The sequence below is a fragment of the Erythrolamprus reginae genome, chromosome 2 (genome assembly GCF_031021105.1).
Source record: "Erythrolamprus reginae isolate rEryReg1 chromosome 2, rEryReg1.hap1, whole genome shotgun sequence".
Lineage (NCBI taxonomy): Eukaryota > Metazoa > Chordata > Lepidosauria > Squamata > Dipsadidae > Erythrolamprus > Erythrolamprus reginae.
The window spans coordinates 144984093-145003637 of record NC_091951.1 but is presented as its reverse complement, the minus strand read 5'-3'; the positions used below and the strand labels follow the sequence as shown (position 1 = coordinate 145003637).

The window sequence follows — 19545 nt, the reverse complement described above, 5'->3', positions numbered from 1 at the left end:
CTTGAGGCCACTCTCACATGACTGGCAAACCACTCGCACCCAGTGGACCATGAAGCCATGCCCACCATCACATGACCATCAAGCCATGCCCACAAAATAAGCCACGCCCACAGAGTGGTAGGTAAAAAAAATTGGAATCCACCCCTGGATATTGCTGCTGTGTTAAAAATATCAGGATTTTAATGATGCAGCCTAAACTTTTGTTTGTCTTTTCTGTATCCTGCTGACTTGTGATCAGCTCTCAGTTCTTATTGTATACAGTGATCCCTCGATTTTCGCGATCTCGATCTTCGCGAAACGCTATATCGCGATTTTCCCCACCCGATGACGTCACTCTCTTCCTTTCTCATCTTTCTTTCTCTCTCTCTTTCTCTATCTTGCTTCTTCCTCTCTCACACTCTCTTCCTCCCTCTCTCATCTTTTTCTTTCCTTCTCTCTCTTTCTCTATCTCTCCCCCTCTTGCTCTCGAGCGGCGGGCGGGCGAGCGGCGGGCGGGCAGCAGCGAGGAGCCGAAGATCGGGGTTTCCCCTTTGCGTGGGCGGCGGGGAAGACCCAGGGAAGGTTTCTTTGGCCGCCCAGCAGCTGATCTGCTCGGCAGCGCCGCAGCAGCAAGGAGCCGAAGATCGGGGTTTCCCCTTTGCTGGGCGGCCGAAGAAACCTTCCCTGGGTCTTCCCCGCCGCCCACGCAAACTCCACCATCTGCGCATGCGCGGCCATGGAAAAAGGGTGTGCATGCGCAGATGGTGTTTTTACTTCCGCACCACAATATCGCAAAAAATCGAGTATCGCGAGGGGTCTTGGAACGTAACCCTCGCGATACTCGAGGGATCACTGTATACTGTTAACCAAGAAGAATATCCCCCATTGTATAATTTGCATTTTTATTCATTTTTCCAAATTGAAGTGATTCTTCTTTGCAGAAATATTTCTTAGGTATATGTTACCTAACTTTCTTTCTGGGAAAAGAAAGTCATAAAGGTTTTGAAGAATCTCCAGATCAGTGGTGAAGATTGCCATCTAGAACATTAACATTTTATGCAAAGTAGAAAAGCTTGTAAACTCTGCCAAGAAGAAGATAAAGAGATTACAAATTGATATCCTAGGAATAAATGAGATATGTTGGAAAAGATGTAGGTAACTTGATACAATAACTGAAGGAATATTTTACTTTAGAATTGGTATTATATTGGAGGTCCTGTAAGGATCCTTGGAAAATGCAAGGATAAGTAATAATTTTATATCCAAATATTATAATATTATAACTATTAAGATATTAGTATTAACATCCATATTTATGAATCTATGGCACATAAGAGAGCATCCTTCAGTTGGTAAAATAATACGAAGTAATCATCTTAATAGGCCATTTCTGAGGGGAAAATAATTATGAAGATCTAATAATTTAATATAGTCCATGTATTAGATATGAACCTGGTGATATTTTGGTACAATTGGTGAAGAAGAGCAATACATAGTTTTCAATAGTGACATACATGAATATCTAAGAGTTTATATTCTTGAGAATCATCTGCAAATGCACAAAATGCAAATGCACAATGAGCCGGGGTGGCGCAACAGGTAGAGTGCTGTACTGCAGGCCACTGAAGCTGACTGTAGATCTGAAGGTCAGCGGTTCAAATCTCATCACCGGCTCAAGGTTGACTCAGCCTTCCATCCTTCCGAGGTGGGTAAAATGAGGACCCAGATTGTGGGGGCAATAGCCTAGCTCTGTTAAAAGGTGCTATTGCTAACATGTTGTAAGCCGCCCTGAGTCTAAGGAGAAGGGTGGCATAAAAATCAAATAAACAAACAAACAAACAAACAAACAAATAAATAAAAAATATGAAAGATTTAAGGTGAAAAACATAGAAACATAGAAGACTGATGGCAGAAAAAGACCTCATGGTCCATCTAGTCTGCCCTTATACTATTTCCTGTATTTTATCTTACAATGGATATATGTTTATCCCAGGCATGTTTAAATTCAGTTACTGTGGATTTACCAACCACGTCTGCTGGAAGTTTGTTCCAAGGATCTACTACTCTTTCAGTGAAATAATATTTTCTCACGTTGCTTTTGATCTTTCCCCCAACTAACTTCAGATTGTGTCCCCTTGTTCTTGTGTTCACTTTCCTATTAAAAACACTTCCCTCCTGAACCTTATTTAACCCTTTAACATATTTAAATGTTTCGATCATGTCCCCCCTTTTCCTTCTAGGAACAAAAACTGTCTAGGAACAGATAAAGATGGTATGAGAGATAATTGAAAATCATCAAGCATATAAAGGGAAGTACTGGTAGAACATAATTTGGTAGTAACTAAAATGAGATTGAAAATAATCAGAAATAAATGAAAATAGGAGATTGATATGAATAAACTCTTGTCAAGGATGCTATCACTAACATATAGGTATTAACGAGACTAACAAGTATGATGCAAAAGAAAATTGGGAAATGATTAATCACCCCTACACACAGACACCCATATACACACAGACACCAACATACAAGCGGTGTGCCACAAGGGTCTGTTCTGGGTCCTATTCTTTTTAATATGTTTGTGAGTGACATAGGGGAAGGTTTGGTAGGGAAGGTTTGCCTATTTGCCGATGACTCTAAAGTGTGCAATAGGGTTGATATTCCTGGAGGCGTCTGTAATATGGTAAATGATTTAGCTTTACTAGATAAATGGTCAAAGCAATGGAAACTGCAGTTTAATGTTTCCAAATGTAAAATAATGCACTTGGGGAAAAGGAATCCTAAATCTGAGTATTGTATTGGCAGTTCTGTGTTAGCAAAAACTTCAGAAGAGAAGGATTTAGGGGTAGTGATTTCTGACAGTCTCAAAATGGGTGAGCAGTGTGGTCGGGCGGTAGGAAAGGCAAGTAGGATGCTTGGCTGCATAGCTAGAGGTATAACAAGCAGGAAGAGGGAGATTGTGATCCCCTTATATAGAGCGCTGGTGAGACCACATTTGGAGTATTGTGTTCAGTTCTGGAGACCTCACCTACAAAAAGATATTGACAAAATTGAATGGGTCCAAAGACGGGCTACAAGAATGGTGGAAGGTCTTAAGTATAAAACGTATCAGGAAAGACTTAATGAACTCAATCTGTATAGTCTGGAAGACAGAAGGAAAAGGGGGGACATGATCGAAACATTTAAATATGTTAAAGGGTTAAATAGGGTTCAGGAGGGAAGTGTTTTTAACAGGAAAGTGAACACAAGGACAAGGGGACACAATCTGAAGTTAGTTGGGGGAAAGATCAAAGGCAACATGAGAAAATATTATTTTACTGAAAGAGTAGTAGATCCTTGGAACAAACTTCCAGCAGACGTGGTTGGTAAATCCACAGTAACCGAATTTAAACATGCCTGGGATAAACATATATCCATTGTAAGATAAAATACAGGAAATAGTAAAAGGGCAGACTAGATGGACCATGAGGTCTTTTTCTGCCGTCAGTCTTCTATGTTTCTATGTTTCTATACACACACACACATATACAGTGTCTGTGTCTGTGTGTGACAAATGCAATTCTAGATCTGAAAGAAGAATGACACGAAAGTAAAAACCTAAATAAGGAAAAATACAAATAAAGGGATCAAAATATCAGGAAAGGAATTCAACCCCGTTACAAGGGCACTGAAAGAACTGACTTATAACTGGCTCTCATACTTAAAACTGTCACAGTATCCCTGTGGCTTTGACTTAGGAACTTGGCTACTTTTGCGCATTGATGTTGGTTAGTGTATCCAATTTCTGACATTCCATTTGTGGCATCCCCATCTGGCATCACATAACCAATTTGTGGTTGTAAATTGAGGACTACCTGTATGATTGAATAATGCTTATGAAGTATTATGGATGTCATTTATAAATAATAAATTATGCAGCTCCATTAACAATAATGTAGTCATGACTGAAATGTTTAGTGGAGATAGATTACCAAATTTACAAATGTGACTTAAATTATGTCAACCAAGTAAATTTTGTGGAATATATAGACAATTTCAAATAAATAAAATAAATGTCGTAGTAGTTATGTCAGTGTAAATACTTAGGCTGTGTGACCATATCATGAAAATAAGGAATGGAACTGAATGAGGAAGAGTAGATTTTTGAAAAATAAACTGGTTTGTTTTTAGTAGTGAAGTCTGAAACTTCAGTAGTAGATTATACTGTTACAGCTTTTGTATTAAGAAGATGCACAGACCGTGACTCAAATTACAACCCAAAAAAATAGAAGCTCCTTCTCTTTCGCGCACATCCCCTCTCCCTCTCCCTCCTTCCCTCCTTTCCACATATTTGAGTCCAAAATGACACTGCAGTAATTCAAAATTGAAGGGAGTAGGTGCTGTTTTGCAACATTTTTAGAATCGAAACTGTCTTGCTGTGAAAGATTTATTTGCGAGTTGTTGTCATAAATACATTTTATACTTGGATCATTTAAAATGACATTGCATGTGCAGTATATGTAATAACTCATAATAATACAAATTATATCATTAACATAGTTATTTATAGCAAAGATATTTATAAATAAAACTGAAAGCAAGTTTGGGTCATATGGAGAATAATGTGATGTCAGAGTAGTAGCAATAATGTGATGCAGGTAGTCCTTGACTTAAAACAGTTCATTCATGGCACTGAAAAAAGTGATGATCATGTGATCAAAATTCAGATGCTTGGCGATTGGTTCATATTTATGATAGTTGCAGGATTTCAGGGTCATGTGATCACCTTTGGCAACCTTCTAACAAGTAAAATCAATGGGAAAGCGAGATTAAGAACTGTGTAACTAACTTAACAACTGCAGTGATTCACTTAACAACTATAGCAAGAAAGATCATAATGTGGGGCAAAACTCATTTAACAAATGTCTCTGTTAACAGAAATGTTGGGTTCAATTGTCATAAGTCAAGGAAATGTGTAAGGAGGAGTACATAAATTTAAGTATGCCTTCTCATTTATTCTTGGTTTAGGTTGACTTTTTCCCATAGTGCTGATATAGGCATTATTTGTTTACCAAGTTAACACCTGAATATTTATTTTAGTAGTGTGTTTGGTTTATTATAAAAAAGAATGTATGTGCTTCATAATATAAAATTGTTATTTTGTTTCTTGGCTATGTTCTTAAAATGTGTATCTAATGGTCTATTTTTATTTATCTTCCTGGATAGTTCTAGTTTTTACATATAGTACTTTTCTGTATTTTTTTTCTTATGGTTAATATTTATATTTGATCTGTATAATTTTGCTTTTAATATGAATTTATAGAGATGAGGAATTATATGCCACCCAGATGGCTTTAATCGGAATAGTTTGTAAACTTTGTGAATAAATAAATGGATCATACAGAATATCTACTTTATTATCTACTGACTATTTAAGTATCAGCAATATTTTTTTTACATAGTGCTCTTCAGGGACTGCAGAGATTTATTAAAAAGTTCACAATTGTTCTCAATTATTCCTAAATTCTAAGTAAAATCAATAAAGGTGTGTAGCCAGTCCTTTCTCCCTGCATTCATTTTACATTTTACTGGTGCTTTCTACTCCTTCCTTTCCCTGGTATTGTTATGAGAGTTGAAGGTGTCTTGTTCTTACTGAATGCAAATACTCATTTTATCTGGTCTGGAACTTGATAAACTGTAGGAGGTAGGATAATAAATATAAATGTATTTCTTTGTTTAAAATTTGCTCAGGAAAATATAGGAAAAGGTAGGATATGGGGAGGTTTGACCTGGAATCACCCTATATTCTGTTTAAGTTTAGCTTAAACAAATTTATTAAAATGCATCTGTAGCCTTCTGATTTATTAAGATTTTAGAAAGATTTACTAAAAACTGAATATGCTTCAGCATTCTGTCTTATTCTGTCTTAACAAATTTAATACTTGTCTTCTATCACCCAGTGATTTTTGGAAATTAAGTTAGATAATTACCATCAACAGTTTCAGTCAGTGGTTGAATTTATAAAGCAGAATATATATATACTGTATATTTCCAGAGGAAAGTTATTCTAATAATGTGCTAGCAACATTTCAAACAAATAATTGGGTTTTAAGTATAATTTCTATTTTTCTGTCCTTAACTTTCATAGGGGACTTTTCCACATGGAATTGACATTGTGACTACAGCTGATTATTTTGCAGTTGGTAACAGAACTAATTGTTTTCTCAATATAAGGTAAGAATACTATAAATTTAAAGCAATGAAGAAAAATGTTATTTTAAATGTATTTTCATATATTAATGATACTTAGTACTGTAGTATTATATTAATAATACTGAAAGAAGATCAGCGTGGTTCTCCAGTGTACTTTGTTCAATGAACTGTGACATGCTGGCAATTTATTTTTCTTAGAACTATCTAGCTACATGAAATTTCAGAGCTCACAGAATTTGATCTAGAACAAAGACTAAAAGGCAGGATTTTATGGCAGTGAGATGATAAAGCAGTGAGTTATTTTTAGAATAAGAGTAGAGTAGAGTAGGGTAGAACAGAACAGGAAGAGACCTTGGATGTCTTCTAATCCAACCCCCTGCTCAAGCAGGAGAACCTAACCCACCAGTGTTGGTGAACCTTTTCGGCATTTAGTGCCAAAATAGGAGCACTCGTGTGCGTGCACCAGAAACCAAAGAGCAGACTTTTGGTGCACACATGCTGGGTGGCTATTTTTCTGGATTCACCTGTGCGATGTGCACCAGACAGCTGCTCTTCTGGTTTCTGTCATGCATGCAGATGCGAAGACTAGCTGGCCGGTGCACATGCACACATGGAAACTGGAAGAGGAGCTGCCCAGTGCGTATGCCAGGAAGATGATATTCTGGTTTCTGGCGCATATTTTGAGTGACATGGGGCCGCAGCAGAAGGTTGAAAGCCACATGTGGCTTCAGAGTTGTGGGTTGCTGATCCCTGGTCTAGTTTTTTCTTAAAAACTTTCAGTGATGGAGTGCCCATGATTTCTGAAGGTAAGGAGTTCCTCTGGTTAATTGAATAGCATAGGACAGGACCTTGGAGGTTTTCTAGCCCAGTCCCCTACTGAAGCAAAAGAACCTATAACATCTCAGACAAGTGATTGCCAATCTCTTTTTTAAAACTTCCAGAGCCTACAATTTCTGTAAGAAAGTTGCTCCACTGGTTAATTGACCTCACTATTAGTAAATTTCTCCTTAATTCCAAGTTACTTCTCTTTTTGATTAGTTTCCAACCATTGTTTCTTGTCCTGCCCTCTGGTTAACATGTTTGTGATAACCAAAGACTCAGGATCCATTGCGTTTTAAGACCAAAATTTCCTTTAAAAATTACTGCTCAAAGCAACACTTTGTTTTGGTGGCATACCGTTCTACAGGTAAACAGCTGTTCTTATATATTTTTGGAGTGCTAAAAGCAAAAATAACATTTAAAAATATATATTGTCTCTAGTTTCCATGATATAAGCAACCACCTAATGAAGTAAGGTTTATAAAATGAATGATGCAACTTACACCATAATCCGGACCTGGACAAGTGGTGGCCCACAGGCCGCATGCAGCCTGCCCGTTGTCTCTGACCGGCCCACAAAGGCCATCCAACCTGCCTGCGCGCACACGCGCGTAGGCAAAATCCAAACACTGCATGCCGTTGCCAAACGCCGCGCAGTGGAATCGGATGGCCTCGCCACCTGCAAAAAACAAGCAAAATCCAAACACCGTGCGCCATTTCCAAATGCCGCATGGTGGAGTCAGACGACGCCATTTCCAAATGCCGCGCGGTGGAGTCAGACGGCCTCACCACCTGTGAGGGGGGAAAAGGTGGTTGTTTTGTGCCTGCCTTTTGCTTCGCTGGCTGCCTACACTGAAGCTCCCGCCTTGCCCTCTCCACCTTTCGTGTAAGTTGACTTAACCTTTGGGCATTTGTGATGGAGAGAGAGAGAAAGAAAGAAAAGGGAAAGAGAGGGAGGGAAAGAGAAGTGGAGAGGAAGGAAAGAAAGAAGGAAGGAGAAATGGAGGGAACAAGGAAGGAAGGAAGGAAGGAAGGAAGGAAGGAAGGAAGGAAGGAAGGAAGGAAGGAAGGAGAAATGAAGGGAGGGAGGGAGGAAGGAAGGAGAAATGGAGGAAGGAAGGAAGGATGGAAGGAGAAATGGAGGGAGGAAGGAAGGAGAAATGGACAGAGGGAGGAAGGAAGGAGAAATGGACGGAGGGAGGAAGGAAGGAAGGAAGGAGAAATTTATAATTTATAATTATAATATAATTAACTCAGTTCTACCCAATAATATAGAGTATTGGGTAGAACTGACTTAATTATATTAGTCCGCCCCTCTAAAACCATCCCAATTTCTCACGCGGCCCACTGGCAAAATTACTTGCCCATCCCTGCCATAGTCCATATTGGTGGCCAAAAGAAAACCGCCATGTATACAAAGATGATGCAATATTAGCTAATGTCACGTCACCAGATTATATAAAAATCACAGTATCTGTTGCTTGGTGAGTTAGACAGTGTCTTTAATTCAATTCAATTCAATTTATTAGATTTGTATGCCGCCCCCCTCCGAAGACTCGGGGTGGCTCACAACAATAATAAAAACAATATTCCAGCGAAAACAAATCTAATATTAAAAAGCACATAAAACCCTATCGTATTTAAAAAAAGCAACGTTTTAAACATTTTTTATGCTAATAAAATTAGTAAATTTAGTTATGTCTCGAACATGTTTAAAATAAAACAGATAATTTCTGCTAAATTTGCAGTGCAGCTACTTTTGCATCCCCAAAACAAAGGATCACAATCGTGATTTAGAAAACCTACAACTTGTACTTTGGTTGCAAAATAGGAGACTAGGACAAAAACTAGGCACCAACACATATGCTGTAATTCATGTACATCAATTCTTGTCCAAATGGTTGAAATGGGAATAAGCCTTCTATGCCTTTTGCAGTGCCAATGATTGGAAAGAACCAACAGATTGTGTCAGGAATTATTATTTTTGTAGGGTGCCTACAATTCGGGAAAGGTCTTACTAAGAAAAAAAGTTTTTTGTGCAGTATCCAAGCATTCCGTCAGCAATATGTCCAGTACCTCGTGGAGAAGGACTACCGATTCCAAAAGCACCTGAATCTTTCATAGTTGAGTCCAGTGAGGAAGAATCTCAGGAAGCTTGCAGTACTGAACAATGAACAGCCTTACATGACCTGGATTATCTGCCATTCACATCCGCTGAATTGCACCTCATAACACAAATGGAATTGAATGACCTAATAAGAGATCTGGATCTTCCAAAAAACAAGACTAAGGTTTTAGGTTCAAGACTAAAGCAGTGGAATCTCCAGGCAAGTGATATTCATACATCTCTATACTATGACCGTCAAAAAGATCCTCTTCCATTCTTTGGCCAGGAAGGTGACATCAAATTTTCTTGGAAAAAATGAAGTAGCGAACTACAAGGAAGTGGTTGAAAAACTCATCTGGGCCTACAAAAATCTTGGTTGTAACATGTCCTTAAAAATTCATTTTCTATACTCTGATCTGAATTTCTTTCCATCAAGTTGTGGAACAGTGAGTGACGAGCATGGGGAGTGCTTCCATAAGGCATTGCAGCTATGGAAAAAAGATATCAAGGTAAATGGAACAGTTGGACAATTGTAAGAGACAATCCTTTCCTTGAATACAATAAAAAAAGTCAAAAGAAGCAAAAGGGACACAGACTGAAAGCAAGATTAATGAGAAATGTAAACTTTTGAACGTTTTAAATTTGTTTACTAATTTAGTTTTTCTGGATAAACATATATACTGTAATAGATTATTTTATGTATTCACTGTTACGAATATAATTCACTCAATTTTAATAAAAATATATGTGTTTATATATTCATATTAAATTTTGGCGCATTATTGTTACTTGTAATTGGAAAATGTAAAATGTCTGTTGCATGAAACCCTGAGCCAACTAACGAATTTCATTATTATATTCAACATGTGAAATTCATTAATAAATGGCACATTTCATTTCTGAAACTAAAAAAAATTGAAAATTTGTAGAATAGTGAAAAGTGTTATTTGTGCACATGTACCTATGTGCTCAGATGTCGTATGGAAACCTTTGGAATATCTATCTGCATTTCTAAGGGGGATGCAGTGCTTGGAGACTTCATTTCCCAGAACATTCTTTCACATAGTTCTGTCCTTAATGTTTTTAAGATATTCTGACAGAGCTCAGATCTGCCTGTTAGATTCATTATGAATATCTGTCCTTATCTAGTTTTCCTCACTTCTTTTATTGGGTTAAGATAGCATGCAGCTCTTAGTTTTGACTGTTTCCAGTTAGTTTAATTATTTTTTGGGGGGAAATTACAGTAATTTTTCTGACTTAGGGAAAACTTTCAAAACTATAATATACTCTGAAACAATTTAGCTATACTCCTACCAATTCAGTCTATATCAGCCCAAAACCAGAATGCCTCCAGGAAAGAAAATCTCTCTTTTCCAATTCACAATTCTTCATAAATGTAGTTTCATCTCTTGGCTTTGTGGGGCAGAATATAAACTCCTACTTTAGGGAGAAAGTGTCTTCATATATTAAAAAGTTGAAGTGTGTTTTCTTATTTTGTTACTGCATAGGTTACAAATTACAATATTTCTGATCCTTTAATCTGTAAGGATTAATACGTCTCCATGGTACTCCACCCTTCTTTCCTACTACACCTTCTTCCTACACACAGCCAGTTTCTCAACTCTTCTTTCCATGGCTCAGGAATAACAAGGCAATGCCAGTAGGGTGGAGACATTTCTTTCCAGTTTTTCTTAAACAGATAGTTAAGAATAGTGATAATTATGGATGCTTTATGACCTGAAATATAAACGTTCCATTCACTGTAAAAGGTCATGATCAAAGATTTGATGGTAACCCTCATGACTCTTAAGAAATATTGACTTATAGGAAGCTTGGCTTTCTGACAAATTATTTTAGAATTGCTTTTTAAATAATGTACACAAATGAAATGATCTATCTCACTCACTGGTAGGGATTATTATTATTATTATTATTATTATTATTATTATTGAATGTCTTGGCTTTTTAAAAAAACTCTGTTCTCTCCCAGTCCTTCTCAATTTAGTCCTTTGAAGAGAATAGAGAAATTTTTGGCTTTTGCATTCTGATTTTCTAAAGCAGCTGTTTTAAGGATTTTAGAAGCAAGTTTGTTTTAACTGCTGTAATTTTAATGAGTAACAATAAGGAAAAGATAGTGTAATGATTGATATCCTCCTAATTATATATTTTAAACTGGTTTTGAATGTTCATAATAATTGCTCCTAAATATTTAATACTTCCTAGACAATGTTGCATACCTTAACATCCTACAACTTTACACCCTGTAAATTCTTAAAGCTGCAACTGGGATTTTGTCAATAGCAGAAAAAATATTCAACTGTATTTTTAAACCTGCTACTGCGTGGCATTTAGCTAATCAAATTGCTAATCAAACATCTCTGTGTTTTAAGAAAATATGAATTTGTAATCTCCAATACTTGATTACAAAATGTTCAGTTTTCTTTTTTTTCTTTTCTTTTTTAACATACATCATTATTAATACATGAACAGTAGGACATCTGGGTATCATTCATTTGAATACAAGTAGTAATGACAGTATTAACATTATTTGTTACTTAAATCATACTTATATAATTATGCTATTCTTATACATATTTGTATTAAAATATGAGCCTTCATTATTTAATTATTCAACATTTTAGTCCCCCATTCTAATAAAAATAACAGTATCATTTGGAATGTACATAGTATCACCATCTTTCAAGTTTAACCTATAATCTTTATATCTAGCTTTACTTTTAATATAATACATTAAAAATACGCATAATATCCCCGTATTTCTTGTGTGTCTCTATTCTAGCTCCTAGTAAAGCCAATCTTGTGTTATACAATATTTCCTCTATCATCTCTTGTCCATTCTGCTCTGTTTTCTATTATTTTGAAAATTATTGTTATAATCTATAGTAATCTTTGACTATGTCACAAAGGTGTTGGATGAAGGTGGTGCTGTGGATATTGGCTATCTGGACTTTGCTAGGGAAAGCCTTTGATATGGTTCCACATAAAGAGCTGATAGTTAAATTAGTGAAGATTGAACTTAATCTCTGGATAGTTTAGTGGATTTGCAGCTGACTGAAGCATAGACATCAGAGTTGTTGTTAATGGCGAGGATTCTGAGCGGAGACAGGTTACAAGCGGTGTACCACAAGGGTCTGTTCCGAGTTCTATTGTTTTTAATATGGTTGTGAGTGACATAGAGGAAGGTTTGCTAGGGAAAGTTTGCCTATTTGCAATGACTCTAAGGGTTGATATTCCTGGAGGCGTCTGTAATATGGCAAATGATTTAGCTTTACTAGATAAGTGGCCAAAGCCATGGAAATTGCAGTTAAATGTTTCCAAATGTAAAATAATGCAATTAGGGAAAAAGAATCCTCAATCTGAGTATTGTATTGGCAGTTCTGTGTAAGCAAAAACTTCAGGAGAGAAGGATTTAGGGGTAGTGATTTCTGACAGTCTCAAAATGGATGAACAGTGCGGTCAGGTAGTAGGGAAAGCAAGTAGAATGCTTGGCTGCATAGCTAGATGTATAACAAGCAGGGAGAGGGAGATTGTGATCCCGTTGAATAGTGAGACCACATTTGGAATACTGTGTTCAGTTCTGGAGACCTCACCTACAAAAGGATATTGATAAAATTGAACGGGTCCAAAGACAGGCTACAAAAATGGTGGCAGGCCTTAAGCATAAAACGTATCAGGAAAGACTTAATGAACTCAATCTGTATAGTCTGGAGGACAGAAGGGAAAGGGAGGACATGATCGAAATATTTAAATATGTTAAAGGGTTAAATAAGGTTCAGGAGGAAAGTGAACACAAGAACAAGGGGGCACAATCTGAGGTTAGTTGGGGGAAAGATTAGAAGTAATGTGAGAAAATATTATTTTACTGGAAGAGTAGTAGATGCTTGGAACAAACTTCCAGCAGACGTGGTTGGTAAATGCGTAGTAACTGAATTTAAACATGCCTGGGATAAACATATATCCACCCTAAGATAAAATACAGGAAATAGTATAAGGGAAGACTAGATGGACCATGAGGTCTTTTTCTGCCATCAATCTTCTATGTTTCTAATTCAACAAAATAGCTTAGAGAAGACACTTGTGAAAAATATGGATCTCTGATCTTTCTACTTGACCTGTTAAATATAATTGATTTAATTATGGAGATGAATTTGTGTTTTACTGTTATAGCAATATATACTCTTGTGAATCACAAGTCCTCCTTAAATATTGGAAGTGCAATATATGGCTATTACCTTCCATATTTGTGAGTTTCCAAAGTTTAGTGTATAAAGCAAATGCCTTTTTAAATCTTCTAATGAAAAATATAGAAAAAAATATTTATTTTAAAATTGATGGCATAGAAATCTTTGACAGAATTATTAGGAAAACAATTCCTTTGCTGTAGATAGGAATATGGGCCCAATATTATATGGAACAAATTTTGAGTTTTTATGTATTTCTTCAATCTCCTCAGTGTATATATTGCGGGGTTTCCTGAGTATACACAGCCAATGATCGATCATCTGATTAACATGAAGATCAACCACTGGGCTAGGTATGATTACTAGTGCTAATTTATAATAATCTGATCATTAAAAAGCAGCTTTTATCTAAAATGTGTTAGTAATGTATTTTTCCCCCTTTGGTCTGAAAATTGACTTTTCTACAAATTGTTAATACTAGTTCACTCATTTCTGAAGAGTATGGTATCACTCAAATCAAATTTGGTAATGAAATTAATTAATGCCAATATTTTCCTTTTTGAAACTGAATTAATAATGGTGAGTCCTAATAGCTCACTGTTATTTCATTTTCATTGTTGTTCCTTCACATCCTTATTGTATTTTAGAAATAGTTTGCCATTGCCTTCTCTCTAGGGTCAACAAAAAGTCATGGACCCAAGTCACCCAGCTGGCTTTGGGCTTCATGCAGGAGTAGAATTCATAGCCTTCTAATATCCAGCCTTGTGCTTAACCACTAAGCCAAGGCAGTCAAAGAAGAAGAAATAGAAGGGATGGTACAAAATGAACACTAGCTTAAGGTAAAAGGTAAAGGTTACCCCTCATGCAAACATTCTAGTCATTCCAGACTCTAGGGGATTGTGCTCATCTCCATTTCTAAGCCAAAGAACCAGCGCTGTCTCATGATGATTCTGTGGTCATGTGGCCGGCATGACAAAGTGATACCTATTTTTCTACTTACATTTTACATGCTTTCCAACTGTTAGGTTTGCATAAGCTGGGCAAGTAATGGGAGTTCTCTTCATTAGGGATTCAAACCGCCAAACTGCTGACCTTTCTGATTGACAAGTTCAATGTCTTAACCACTGAGCCAACATGTCCACTAGCTTACTCTCTGACAATTTTTTTTCATTCATTCATTCATTCATTCATTCATTTTATATGCCGCCCTTCTCCTTAGACCCAGGGCGGCTTGCAACATGTTAGCAATAGCACTTTTTAACAGAGCCAGCATATTGCCCCCGCAATCCGGGTCCTCATTTTACCCACCTCGGAAGGATGGAAGACTGAGTCAGCCTTGAGCTGGTGATGAGATTTGAACCGCTGACCTACAGATCTACAGTCAGCTTCAGTGGCCTGCATTACAGCACTGTACCCGCTGCACCACCCTGGCTCTATGAATGGCAACAGTATTATGAAAGTACATATAGAGTCAACACTGAAGTATGCTTACCACTCCAAAAATGAAGTCCTGGTTCATTTAGCTTTTTTTCCTGGAACACAAAGAACTGAACATTCTTGAGATTTTTTAGTTTCTGGAAATGACTATTCCCGGGGAAAAAAGCAAGTAGCAATGTTACAGACCACAACTTGTGAAAAAATTAGACTAAAAATTAATCTAACAGCTTCAGTTTCATTAATCAGAAACTTTGGGAGCTCAATGGTAGTTGTATTGAATGAGGGTTTTTTTCCCCCTAACTAACACTGTGTTTCTACATTTTTATTTTAAGTAGTTGTGCATGAGTGAGTGGCATAGAAATGTGCAAAATAAATTACATATATATTGGTTCTCCTTTTTCTTCCTAAAATTTTAGTGTTATTCGGGAGCTTTCAGCCAAAGCTCTGCATAATCTCACTCCATTGGCTCCTGAATATATAACCAGGGAAGGTGAGTACAAACACTCTTAATTAGGGCATGTTGGAAACTTCACACTTGCATTCAGAATATTGCAAACGTACAAAGAATATAAGCACCTGGAACAAAATATTTACTTAGCTATATATATGTTTATATATTTATATGTGTATCTATCTAAAAATAAATTCTATTGCATTCAACAGACTTTAATCCAGTTAGGTGAATATAAGATTGCAACATGTCTGGTTCATAGAATATTTCCAATTTTCAAAAGCTTATTACTGATAAAATGTATAAATGAACAAAGCAATAGTTTTAAACATAACATTTATATGCTTTATTCCAATTAGTATTAGATATATTAAATATATCTGTAATAAAATAAAATACCACTTTTTGTATTTGTATCTTATAGTTTTAACAAAGCTGTTGCCTCTAGCAGTTGGTATAGATCTCCATACTCGTCATGGAGCAATTTTAGCATGTGCTGAGATCACCCATGCATTGAGTCTTCTAGCAGAAGAAAAGAAGAGGTAACAAAAACAATACTTTTTATTTAGCTGTCCTTTTATCATTAGCCAGTTTTACCATTTAACCATGTAAAAATCTTAACAAATGATAGTTGCATAAAGTACAATTTTCAAAGTATCATACAATAATTCATATTTTCCTAGCTCTATATAAAGAAATTTTAAAGCTTCAACTCAACCATAACTCATTCTGACTGTTTGATTACTGTTTATTACTTACTATTACTTACTTACTATTATCAAGAATTTCTTTTATTGTTGATATCATCCAACAGCTTTTTGTAGTTTATCTTTGTAGATCAGAAAAGGGGTCACTAAAATTCTCATATAACAGTATTTAAATTATCTTATTATTTCCCCCTATTAAGTACAGTATAATATTTCATGAGTGCACTTGGTTTTTAAACATTATTTTGAATTATTTATTTCTCATATCCTGTTATTAAATGTGAACTTTTATCTAAGAGTTTACAATCAGATACAAATGCTATAACTGTTTAATGTCAAATAATATTCTATTGATTTAAAACACTTTTAAAACTTGTAGACTTATTTCATATTATTTGGATGAAAAAACTTTGGAAGGACTTAAACAGATTCATCTGGAGGTGAGTACATATTATATCTACTGAAAAGTTATTTTGGCAGATGTATTTTTTAAATAGAGAAAAGAATACATTTTTTACCCTTTTCTCCAAATCAACACATGAACCACTGGGAGTGAAAAACACTGGGAGTGGGGGAATGAAAATTCTTAATGTAAAATCTATTCATTCTTTTACAGCTTCGTCATCGTCAGTTGTATAGGTAAGATAATTAGTAATAGACTGTTGCATTTTTTTGAATGAATTGTTGAGGAATAAATAAACATGTTTCTGAAATGTGTAATCCCATTTGTGTAAAACATGCATAGGTTTTGTGTTTAAATTCCTACTTTTATATTGACTCTGCGTGAACATGATAGAGAATATACATTTTTTGGTCAGGAATGGGGCAGGCTCATCTTAGACATCCATCTATGTTGCATACCTATTCTGTGAAGTATGTGGGAAAGTGTTATAAGGATATGCATAGACTTTATAGTCTGTGCTGTTTAAAAAGTAGACAGCTATCAGGTCAAGACATTTTGTCACCGTGGAAAAGAAGAAAAAAACAACACGTAATCAACACTATCAGCATCCACTGAAATACATAACATTGATTCATGAAATTGCCAAGATGTTTTAGATAGTTGGGAAATTAAACTGATGTTCTCAGTCTGCAACATGTTGGCACAGTTTGCTCTAGTACTTGCTCAAGCAAGTGAACATTCTTCCTTTTAAATGCTATTACCTAGCACAGAACATAGATTGTATGACTGTACAATGTACACACTGAATGCTGCTTGCTGATTTTTTCCCTCCATCTAATCTACTAGGTTGCTGCTTCCTATGTCTTATTTGCTAATTTGTTACTATTACTAAGAAATTATCCTGTGTGAAAGTGTGCTTTTCTAAGCAGCAACATGTTACTTGGTGTGCAAAGTACAGAACATGTCTCCTTTAAAAGGGCTGCACTGTGAAGTTACCTCCAAATATATGCTGCATTTATCCAGGAAAAAAGACAAAAAAATGTCTGGCAGAATTACAAAATAGCAAGTAGAGTCTGTTACAATTTTTCAGGGTGGTTTTATTTTAAATTAAGTCAATTTAAATCATAATTTAAATCACTAGCAAAAATGCTTGATTTAAATCAACTCGATTTAAATCATAATTTTTAAAGAGCAACTATTATCTATGTCCCGCAACAACTCCCCTTCTGATCCGCTGTTGACTAACCGCCAGTCTCAATATTACAGAATATACAGCCTTATGCTACGTAACTAAGTTCCATTTCATGCTGAATAAACTAAATGATTAATGTGTCTTAAATAGAAAACTATCTTTAAATAGAGTTTTACTCCAAAAGCATTTTATTAAAATAAATTTGATAAAAATAAAAGAAAATCAGATTTTTTTAAAAAAATACAATTTAAATTTTTTTTTTATTTTGATTTTTTTTCTATTTTTTTTTTAATCACAATTTTTTATTCACCCTGCAATTTTTCAATGATTTGCCATCCTGTATAGTATTACAGTCTTGGAGAAGTGTAAATGTTTCTTGTCTATGGAGATTCTCAGACATCCAGGTTGTGGTTATCCCAAATGTTTCTTCAGTTTCTGAGAGCAATAACTATTTTAAATATGAATTATATTGCAACACAAGAGTTATTAGTAGTTCCATATTTATACAGATCATTCAATTTGTATTATAGTTTTGTAGAATTACATTTGTTGGTTCATTAAAACTGATACTAAATCCTTTAGCAATAATAATGTGCTCTTCAAAGTAATATTACTCCAGAATTATTGACTTGTAGGTATTTACATATTTTAAGATATAAATGTATACATTTGAATAATATATAAAACAGAGCCGGAGTTGCACAGCAGGTAGAGTGCTGTACTGGAGGCCACTGAAGCTTACTGTAGATCTGTAGGTCAGCGGTTCAAATCTCATCACCGGCTCAAGGTTGACTCAGCCTTCCATCCTTCCAAGGTGGGTAAAATGAGGACCCAGATTATGGGGGCAATATACTGGCTCTGTTAAAAAGTGCTATTGTTAACATGTTGTAAGCCGCCCTGAGTCTACGGAGAAGGGCGGCATTAAAAATCGAATAAATAAATAAATAGAAAAGATTAGTCTTTTCATCATTTTATAAGAAGCAGCTTCTTTGCATTTATTGCAATATAACAGTATTGCTAAACTAGTTAAACCAGTTTAATGCAATATAATAAAGGTACAGTGCCATGAAGATTTCCATTTGAGAAGCATTTTCTTGGAATTTTAATACAATAACATTAACCATGTGTCAGAAGTTATCAGCAATCTAATTTTTGTGGCTGCGTTTACTGATTTCTGGCAGGAGAATTTCTGTTTCAGAAATAAGAAATGCTTTCCCAGAGGAGCAAATAATTACATTAGCCTATGCTTGATTTCTTTTTGCTATGTTAATAAGTGACTATGGCAAAAGCAATATGTCATTAAAAAAACCCCAAAGCATTATCCCTGGAAAGTGTAGAGCACAAGACCATTACATGATTTCTGAGATAAACTGAAGAAATATTTAATACAGTCCGGTAATAGTGAACTTGGTTGACTAGTTCCGTTAATGTAAATGTATTATTGGGTTCAGTATAATCCTGCTGCCAATGCAGAATGGCATTTTTCAGGCTACATTCAGTTTCCGCAAAGTAAAATAGTCAAGAGTCTTATGGCTTCTAAATTGGGAACTCCACAAACGTCCAGTCCCATATAATTTATCCTGAGTTCTAACATGCTGCCAAGTATAATAGCTTTGAAATAGCTTTGATAGGAAAAGAAGCGAAGAGGAATGTTGCATTTGGTAACTGGGGATTTTACCCTTGAATCTAAAGTGAGAACATCACATTTTAGTCACTGAAATCATAATAGCCTGGAGGCTGAAGAGTAAGGTCTGTACAAAGTACCTTGAAATTGAAATTATTCAGATGTAAAATATTCCTGGCAAAGAATTTCTTTTATTTTTCTCTCCAATCACAATACGTACAGTAAAAAAAAAACATACCAACATCAACAAGTTGCTTACAATAGGTCATTTTCAGAAAGTTATGGTCTACAAGTCCAATACTGCCTCGTTTACTTTTGGCATCTGGATAACAATAGCTGCTCAATTTTTACAAGTTATACAAATAAGTGAAAAAGCTAATACACCTTTTAAGCTGTTCACAATTTTCAATATCTTATGAAGATTAGGCGAA

At 35.6% G+C, this 19545-nt stretch overlaps 1 protein-coding gene across 7 annotated transcripts in view; it reads left to right on the top strand.

Moving 5' to 3' along the window:
- The window catches only part of TBCD (tubulin folding cofactor D), a 204740-nt gene that overhangs the window by 123202 nt on the left and 61993 nt on the right, over positions 1–19545 (top strand). For all 7 annotated transcript variants that reach the window (XM_070739753.1, XM_070739747.1, XM_070739750.1 and 4 more), the window contains exons 18-23: positions 6108–6193; positions 13573–13653; positions 15154–15227; positions 15613–15730; positions 16275–16335; positions 16512–16534. In XM_070739753.1, the coding sequence (XP_070595854.1) occupies positions 6108–6193; positions 13573–13653; positions 15154–15227; positions 15613–15730; positions 16275–16335; positions 16512–16534 (443 nt within the window). The remainder of the gene's footprint in view (positions 1–6107; positions 6194–13572; positions 13654–15153; positions 15228–15612; positions 15731–16274; positions 16336–16511; positions 16535–19545) is intronic.